The 10,000-nt window shown below is 48.6% G+C and overlaps 1 protein-coding gene across 1 annotated transcript in view; it reads left to right on the top strand.

Annotated features, from left to right (window-relative positions):
- hspg2 (heparan sulfate proteoglycan 2) overlaps nt 1–10,000 on the top strand; it is a 123,287-nt gene that overhangs the window by 81,938 nt on the left and 31,349 nt on the right. Inside the window, exons 49-53 of the mRNA XM_062540894.1 lie at nt 3,443–3,502; nt 6,236–6,358; nt 7,141–7,293; nt 7,659–7,801; nt 8,094–8,171. Of these exons, the coding sequence (XP_062396878.1) occupies nt 3,443–3,502; nt 6,236–6,358; nt 7,141–7,293; nt 7,659–7,801; nt 8,094–8,171 (557 nt within the window). The remainder of the gene's footprint in view (nt 1–3,442; nt 3,503–6,235; nt 6,359–7,140; nt 7,294–7,658; nt 7,802–8,093; nt 8,172–10,000) is intronic.

Raw genomic sequence — 10,000 nt, forward strand, 5'->3', positions numbered from 1 at the left:
CATAATTGCTGGTAATCGATAGTGATAGGCCAAATGACTACGGGGAGCTCCGCTGGTAGGCAGTCAATGATCAAAGCATTAAGGGACAATCGATCGATCACAGAGGGAGTCATCTGAAATGACACAGAAGCACTCAGGTTACAGGGCGGTTCTCAGCCCCTGAAGAATCCCCTCCCCTTGACAAATGACTAGCAGCGCAGGATTTGACCTGATTTGACCTAATTGACCTCATCTGGCCATGGTTTGGTCCTGATGGGGAGCCATACTGATCCCTGACCCCAGATTGACCCCCCTGTTGACACATCCTGGAAGGGGTGGCTTAGGTGACAACCCTGGCCTTGTGGGATCTTCGCCCACCCCTAACTCCATGCCCTTATGAAACCCCTCCCCTCTCTCTCTCGCTCTCTCTCTCTCTCTCACTCTCGTCCCCCACAAAGTCCAGCTCCAGTGTGTCCACTACCAGCGTCCCTGCCCTCCTTCTCCCCCCAAACAGCTTGCCCCAAACACCCCTTCACTCCCAACTCCCTCGAGTCTCCTCGTGAGGAGTGGTGCACAGGGGAGCTATAGATTCGATTAGATTATTGTTGTTAGTTCTCCTCACCTTCCTCCCCTACTCCGGCCTCAACCTCATCTCTGTACACCTCCTTATTCCCTCTCTCCCACTCTCCTCCTACGCCCTCAGTTCCCCAGACTCCACCATTTCCCTCATACACCCCCCCCCCCCCCTCCATCCCTGATGTAGTAGCCGGTGTAGACTGGAAGGGTAGCTGTAGCCTCTCTGCTGTGGTCCTCCTCAGCTCCTCAGCTCTGGAGCTCTGCTCTGCTCTGTCCCATCCAATGGTGTGGAGCTCTGCTCTGCTCTGCTCTGTCCCATCCAATGGTGTGCTCTTCGGGTGACTTCCTCTGGTGGTGTTCAGCTAAAGCGCCTGTCCTGTCCGTTGGGTGGTGTGTGTTTCCTGGGGGCCCTCTGCTCTCCTGTGGGGACGCTCTGGTTCTGGGTGTAGGGTGCTTCTGTCTTTCCCCTGAAGGCTGTGGGGCTCCGGGGAGGGGGGGGCAAGTGAGGAGATGAGATCGGAGAGGGCAGGGAGGGGCCTGGTGACACTGGCAAGAGAACCGTGCTGCGGATACCCAACCAAATACAAAACAAGAAGCAGATGGGGGGAAAAAACAAACAGTTTGTCGTTGTCGTTGTTGTTGTTATTGCTGTCTGAATTATGTCACTGTTTTTTTTTTTGTTGAATGTCTTTTTTCTTCAAAATGGTGCTATGAGTGGCTGGTTGGATAGGACAGGGCAGATCAGCGGATGCAAACGCAGGGTCCTAGCTTCCCCTGTGTTTGTGGACCGTGCTGTAGTCCCAGCACTCCCTCAGTGTCTGTGCTCTTTACATTTACATTCATTCGATTAGCAGACGCTTTTATCCAAGGCGACTTTCAAAACAATACAATCAATACAAGAGACCTCTTAAAAATGTTATAGATGTACAGACGTGCTGTAGTCCTCACCTGCTCCAACATTCACATGATAGAATAAGAGGGTGTGTGTTTGATAGCCAGATAACTAGATCAGTGACATGGCTTTTTTCATAATACTGTGTCTTATCTTATCTTCATTTTATATTATGTGTTGATGTTACTGCTAGTCCAAGAAAAAATACCACTGTGCCCTTCAAGACTGAAGCAAAAATTACATATCATGTCAAATATTTTTTGTACAATCATAAACTTGTAATAGAAACCACTGATTGATTTTTTTTATCTTCATACTTTGTATTAGCCTTTTGCATTTAAGAAATCACATATAGCTACTGTAAGTGTAATTTGAGGTACTGTAATTGTTTACATCAGTTGTAATGAGCTTGTCACAAACACTGGAATCATGTTTAATTGGCTGTTCAATGTATTCAACTTTGTGAATATATTCTGATTTGTCTTGATTTTCTGCACCGTTTAAGATGGGGTTGTAAGGGCAGTTATCACATAGTGCTACATTTATAGGTACGAGGTACATCTATGTATGACTACTAAAAGATTTAATTTACAACAATGAAATGATTTTTTTATCAGCCGTTATCTTATTTTTTTTTACATGTTTTAAATCTCTTAGATTGTTCTGAATTTTGTTGCTATGGTGCTTTTCTGTCAGATGAGAATCTTCACCTATGTTTATACGTTCATATTCCAGTGTATTTAATTTATGTAAACTGTGAAATGTCTGTATAAATGTCTGTACAAAAATTAAAATGTTTTTGGATTAAATCATCTCTGTTAGAGCAAAGGCAATGGACCAGACAAAAATGCAAATGGTGAAAAATGCAAAACCAGCAGGCCAAAGGTCTCGTCTCAGCTCAAAACGCAGGCCAACTGTCAGTCATTCGCTGTAAAGTACAGGGGTTGTATGGCTGGAGCACCTCCAGCAGGTCTGAGATCAGCAGAAATGTTAGTTTCAGACTCCTCCACAAACGCCCATGAGGTCTTCACAGGTTCAGTGGAACGATGTGTTACCTTTTACTCAATCACAAGCTGTATCCAACAAATATGTGTGGATGTTTGGACTCCATGCTAGTAAAGCTTTGACATGTTTTTACTACTACTAACTGCATGCAGTGTGTGTGTTTATGTGTGTGTGTGTATTTGATGTTCTACCGTCTTGTTTCCCCCCATTGGATTTCTCTGCTCTTGTGATATGATTCCATGGACTTGAATAAATGTGCATGGATATGTGTGTTGGAGGGGTTTGAAATAAGTGTGTGTGTATGTGTGTGTGTGTGTGTGTGTGTGGAGGGTTAAATGGTAATGTCTAGTTTAGAGAATATGTCTGTCTGTAAGTGTGTATTGACTGCACATGAGCACACCTGTGCCAGTAAAAGAATGTGTGTGTGTTTGAGCGTGTGTGTGTGTTTCTGAGCTGTGGTGTGCACCTCAGCAGGTAAGTCTTGGTAATGTCTGGAGGCTAACTTTGATTGGTTCTTTCGGATCACCTGATCTCCACCTGGTGCCTCAACACTTCCCCCTATACGTCCACACTTGGAGGCAGAGTATGGGTGCCTCTCATTTGGGCTTTTATACAGTACGTCCTCCCTCGCTCCTCGGGCCTCGATCCTCACTGATCTACATAAAGAATGATGGGGCGGCAACAATGGGACAGTCTATCCAGTGTTTGCTATAGATCAGTGGGAACGCCCCTCGAGGATCGAGGATCGAGGAGAGATGTTGAGAGGCACCCTATGTCTCCCCGACTGCCTAGAGTCAGTCTCTGACTGCATCTAAAGCAAGACAAATATCCGTCCATGATCCGATTCCGATGGAGACTTGGGCAGCTACCTATGGCACGATGGCACGGCGGCACGGTGGCACGACGGCGCGTGGTGGAGATCAGGTGGCACTGGGCACGGTGTGTGGGCGCGCGGAGGGTCTCACCCCTGGGTGTGTGTGTTTCTCACAGAAGCGTCTCAGACGCAGATGTTTTACACAGCCTATGAAATGTTTGAAGGCCATAGGAAGCGTAAGTCTGCATGTAATCCCCCCCCCCTTCTTAAAACCCCCCCTTGCATGACCACCTCCCTCCACCAGCATGGACTATGCCGCTCCAGTCCTGCCCACGTACTACACACACACACACACACACACACACGCACACACACACACACACAGAGCAGTACGTGTGTGACTGGAGTGGGCCCGGCGGAGCTGACCGCTGCATGTGCTCAGGCGAGGGAGACTCCTCTGTTGACATCAACAAACACAAACAACTATTTAGTAAACACAGCATCAGCGTCAGTTCACAAACACAAACAACTATTTAGTAAACACAGCATCAGTTCACAAACAAAAACAACAATTTAGTAAACACAGCATCACCATCAGTTCACAAACACAAACAACAGTTTAGTAAACACAGCGTCACTGTCAGTTCACAAACACAAACAACAATTTAGTAAACACGGCGTCGCCGTCAGTTCACAAACACAAACAGCATCTAGTAAACACAGCCCTGACTGCCCCTCAGGCCCATACAGGGTCAAGGGTCATACAGGGTCAAGGCGTAGCGTATACTAGCATGTATGCTACCTCACTTAGCCCCCCACATCTTTAGGTTCGCTTACAGTTCTCTGCATACTGTAGGGCTCAGTGTACTGTTAAACTGCCGCCTGCACTCAATGCTCTCCACTCAGATCCCTGGCCACGATTGGCGGGGTGAGGAGGAAGCAAGAGGCGGTGGTGTCGTTTTTTTTACGAGCGGGAGCGGTGAATCACAGCTGACATGAAGAGCCAAAGTGTGACGTCATTTGATCCCTTACAACAATGCCGCTTGTTTCAGACTTGTTCCAAACGGCATTGGAAGCCAATCTTTATGGAAAGCAATCTCTGTGAAGCTATCAAACATCAGTAATTTAAAAATCATTAAAAAAAGCTTATAGTGTGACTTTCATGTGGCATGAAGTATGCTACATATTTATCTGATAAAAAAAAAATGCCATGTTTATTTATAATGGCAGCCATTCCACTGATTGATTATGAAAAAATTGGATTAGGCTGTTTGGATAACAACGTCCGCTCTAAGTTAGAATTGATTTGAGGTTTAGCTGCCATTGTTATGAATGGTGACGTCATCACTTGACTCTTGTATTGCCACAGCTGTGACGGAGACGCCCTCTGTGGCAAGGTCACGCCCTCTGCCACAAGGTCACGGTGATGTCAGATAGTGTACCCCCTTATCAACAACACAGAGGAGTCCCTCTTAACACCATCCATTCCCTCTCTTCTCACTCACTCTCTCTCTCTCTCTTTCCTTCTCCACACTCTTCTTCTGTCTCTTTCTCTTCACCTTTCGTTCACCCTTCCTGTCTTTTTCCATCCATCCTCCTCTCATACGCCCTCTAATCACTTTCCCATCTCTCCTCCCACCCTCTTTCCTTCTCTTCTTCCTCTCTCTGTTCCCTCTCCTTCCTCTCTCTCTCTCTTCCTTCACCCACTCTTGCTCGAATCCCATCACTCCAGATGTTCAGCACATCTGTGCTATAGAGTTTCCCTTCATTACGCTTCAAACATCATACTGTGTTGCTCAAGCATCATTCATCCGCACCTGCATTCCATGCCTATACTACGGCTCACCTGTGAGCTCAACTGAGGACTGTCACTGGCTGCATATGACCAGGCACAACACACACACACACACACACACACACACACACACACACGCAGCATCAGTTAGAGTATGACATTACTACTGTACACAAACTAACCAGGTAGCAACATACTTTTAGTCTATAGACATGTAGGGTGACAGGACAGACATCTGAAAGAAGCCTGGTGGCACTTTAAACCAGTCCAAACCACAACTGCATCACAGAAACATCATCCAGTATGATCAACTTTGTAAAAAGGAAACCATAGGTTCTTCTTTTAAAGAACCTACATGTACTGTACACACACACACACACACACACACACACACACACACACACTTATACCCACACATTGTCTATGAGAAGTGTATATAGTTGCTGTCCAATGGTCATATTTTTAATGACACTACACAATCTTAAGGTCAAGCATCTCATCACAAGCTCAGGGATAGAGATGAAGAACACTGATCAGTTCCAGCCAATAGAGAGCAGATGACAACAGGCACAGAGAGGACAGGTACAGTACAGGTGGACACAGTCCTGAGGGGAGGGCAGGTACAGTACAGGTGGACACAGAGTTCTGAGGGAGAGCGCAGGTACAGTACAGGACAGGTGGATACAGAGTTCTGAGGGAGAGGGCAGGTACAGGACAGGACAGGTGGATACAGAGTTCTGAGGGAGAGGGCAGGTACAGTACAGGACAGGTGGATACAGAGTTCTGAGGGAGAGGGCAGGTACAGGACAGGTGGATACAGAGTTCTGAGGGAGAGGGCAGGTACAGGACAGGTGGATACAGAGTTCTGAGGGAGAGGGCAGGTACAGTACAGGACAGGTGGATACAGAGTTCTGAGGGAGAGGGCAGGTACAGGTATCTCCGGTAAGTAGTTAGTGTAGAGCAGCTACTCTGTTGAGGAACATACTGGAGACATACAGTTTACAAGCACATGGAACACCTCAAAGAAGTTTGGGTATGAGAGAGAAGATGTGTGTGTTTGTATGGGAGAGAGAGAGATTATGTGTGTGTGAGAGAGAGAGAGAAAGGGTGTGTGTGTGTGTGTGTGTGTGTATGATGTGTATGCGTAACCGTGTGTGTGTGTGCTGTGCTGCAGCTGTGGAGGGCTCCCAGCCTGTGGCCACGGTCCACCCCCCAGTCCTGACACTGCAGCAGGGACAACGAGCCGAGCTGCGCTGCACTGCCACCGGAAGCCCCACCCCCGCCATCGAGTGGATAGGTAAACACACACACACACACACACACACACACACACACACACACACACACACACACACACACACACACACACACTCACACACATACACACACACACACCGCACCACCCCCGCCATCGAGTGGATAGGTAAACACACACACACACACACACACACACACACTCACACACACACACACACACACACACACACACACACACACACACACACACACACACACACACCACCCCCGCCATCGAGTGGATAGGTAACCACACACACACACACACACTCCTCACACACACACACACACACACACACACACACACACACACACACACACACACCACCCCCGCCATCGAGTGGATAGGTAACCACACACACACACACACACTCACACACACACACACACACACACACACACACACACCGCACCGCCCCACCCCTGCCATCGAGTGGATAGGTAACCACACGCATACACACACACCGCACACACACACACACCGCACCACCCCCGCCATCGAGTGGATAGGTAACCACCACACGCGCACACACACACACACACACACACACACACACACACACACACACACACACACACTGCATAACACCGCCCCACAATTAGTGATATCACTAATCATCGGATCTACTGTACCTGGCTGCTAATTAGGATGAGCTGGTTTACTAAATGGTTGGATCAACACTTGACAGGACTTTTACTGTCTGGACCCGGGATGTCGGCCTCTGTGATTCCGAGTGTTTCCTCTGACCGTTCCTCTTCTGACCTTTGACCTCTGACCCTCAGCGCCGCCGGGCGGCCGCATCAGCCCCAGCGCGGTCATCCGCGGGGGAGTGCTGACCATCTCGTCCGTGGAGCGCTCGGACGAGGGCGAGTACATCTGCAAGGCCCTGAACATCCACGGAGAACACACAGCCCACGGGGTCCTCTACGTGCACAGTGCGTCCCTCTACCGTACCGTACAGTACAGCACAGCCTGCATGTGACACGCACTCAGCCTTCAGTGCTCAGCTCTTACTGTAACACTAGCTAGTTGTAGTCATCTGGTAATGTGTTATTTAATGTGTGTGTGTGTGTGTGTGTGTGTGTGTGTGTCTGCGCGTGCGTGTGTGTGTGTGTGTGTGCGTGTGTGTGTGTGTGTGTGTACACTTGCTTGTGTGTGTGTGTATGTGTGTGTGTGTGTGTGTGTGTGTGTATGTGTGTGTATGTGTGTGTGTGTGTGTGTGTGTGTGTGTGTGTGTGTGTGTGTGAATGCTTGTGTGTGTGTGTGTGTGTGTGTGTGTGTGTGTGTGTGTGTACCCCAGGTGCCAGTCTGCCTCAGGTCCAGGTGAGTCCGCAGAACGTGGAGGCCCACGAGGGTCAGACGCTGCGTCTCTACTGCCGTGCGGGCGGCACGCCCAGTCCCGGCCTCACCTGGAAGAAGAGGGGCGGAGAGCTGCCCCCCCAGGTGAGATCCCCCCCCCCACTACGCCCCCCCACCCCCCCACCCCACCCCTCCGCACCCTAAAACCCTAACCCTGCATCCTGGACTGCACACTTCTAAGGGTTATGTTACTGGTGAACTATTTTGGTTTGGTTGTATTTTGACTTTCTCCTTTCTTTCCCTCTCTCTCTTTTTCTCCCACTTTTCTCTCTCTCTCTCTCTTTCTCTCTCTTTCTCTTTGTCTGTCTCTCTTTGTTGTTGTTCTCCACCATCTTTCTCTCTTTATTTTGTTTTTGTCTTGCCGTTTTGTGTTCAGGCCATTCCCTCTCACGGTTTCCATCAGTTTAAAAGCAACAGTCTCGATGTGTTACAGAGACAAGTAGAGGAGCTGCAGGTCTGTCCGTCTGTCCATCTGTCCGTCTGTCCACCCCTCCCACAACCCCCCCCCCCCCTCGTCAGACTCACCCCATCCCATCTCACTGATGATCATTGCGCCCCCTAGTGGACTAAATGCATGGTCAAAAGGGTGTTGCTGATTTCATGTGAAATTAATTCATAACAAGCAAAAGGCTCCGTGATAAGTGTGATCATGTTTTTTTATATATATTTATTTACTGACCACACACACACACAACACAGTTTGGAACCGACATGTGATGTGAGTGGACATTCGTGCTCTGAACCTCCTCACTGCACCTTCAGCTCTCTCTGCCTCTGCCCCCCCCCATCTGCCCCCCCCCCATCTGCACCCCCCCAACTCCTGATCTCCACCCACTCCTAATCTCCTCCCTCCACTTCTCATTGCACCTCCCTTCTTCACCTCCTGTTTGCATCTCATCGTAATACGCCCCCCCCCTCTTCTGTGCCTCCCTCTGCCCTCCCTCCCCATCACCCACATTTCACCATTTCTCGCACACACACACACACACATGCACCTCCCCTCTGTTCACACCCACTCTGTGATCTCCTGCCACCTCCCCTCACTCTTTAGTGCACCTCCTGACTGCCACCTGCTGTCTGCATGGTGTCACTGCACCTGCTGGACACTACTGCCCCTCACTCACTCTCACTCTCACTCTCCACTCTCCACTTCCTTAGCATGCTTGCTGTGGGTGCACTGAGTGTGTATGTGTTTGTGTGTGTGTGTCACATGCCATGTGTGATCTAAAGCAGACCGGTAGGACTCCTGGTGGAAGAGATGTGCAGCTCTATGTGAGTAGGAGTCCAGTGGCTCCACTAAGAGAGATATAGGAGACAGGAGCTCTACTTTGCTTGTTGTTTTAGGGGCCCATCCAGTGAGGTATATCTCACCCCTGCCACCCTTGTCCCAGACCCCTTGTTCTTGCTTCCGCGCTGTTTCGATTACAGTCTCAATCATCTACAGCAATCCTGTAATCATCTAATGACGATCCTATTAACACCAATCAGTGTAATTGTACGTCTGTATTGTTTACGCACAAATGATTTGAAAGGTATCAAATCAGTGTCGCTCTTTTAACTTGTAATTACCGCTGAAGTTACTGTTGTTATGGTAACTTCACTCAGGAGGGCCTGAAGCTTGTCTGCGGCACAGGATGCTGCTGAGTGCTCGGCAGCGCCCTCTTCAGGCCATACCGATAATTGGCTTAATTAATTATTTCAGAGTGATTCAACCAGATGCTGGCAAAACAACTAGGCATAAATACTGTTATAGCTGGAAAGGGTGGACCAACGTCATATTAAACCCTATGGATTAAGAATGGGATGTCACTTAAGTCATTAGGGGGGTCAAGGCAGTTGAGCGAATACTTTTAGCAACATATAGGCTTTGTTAGGTTTCTGCATAACCAAAGGGAACGTTCTCTAAACGTTAGTTCTTGGTTTGGCTCTAACCTAACATTAAGAAAGCCAAATATAACGTGCTCTGTGTTAGGTGTTGCTAGGGTGGCCTCACTTTGGCCATAAGGCAGTGTAGTCTAGACTCTAGAGCATAGCATAGATAAAGTGTGAAGCTTGAAGCTTGATCAAATGCATTTGTTTTAACACGCTCATGGCCAAACTCTACTGTTCTCCCAGCATCTGGTGCTAGAGCCAAAAAGCCTTATTATGTATCGTCCTGCATGAGATGTTTGAGCTGCCCGGCTCCGTGCTGCTGCTGTGTTGTGCGACGTTGTGCGATGTGTGTGAGCGGTGTGTGTGTGCCATGCGGGCGAGCTAGTCTCTCCGTAAGGTAAGTATGTCAAT

The sequence above is a fragment of the Sardina pilchardus genome, chromosome 7 (assembly GCF_963854185.1).
Source record: "Sardina pilchardus chromosome 7, fSarPil1.1, whole genome shotgun sequence".
Taxonomy (NCBI): domain Eukaryota; kingdom Metazoa; phylum Chordata; class Actinopteri; order Clupeiformes; family Clupeidae; genus Sardina; species Sardina pilchardus.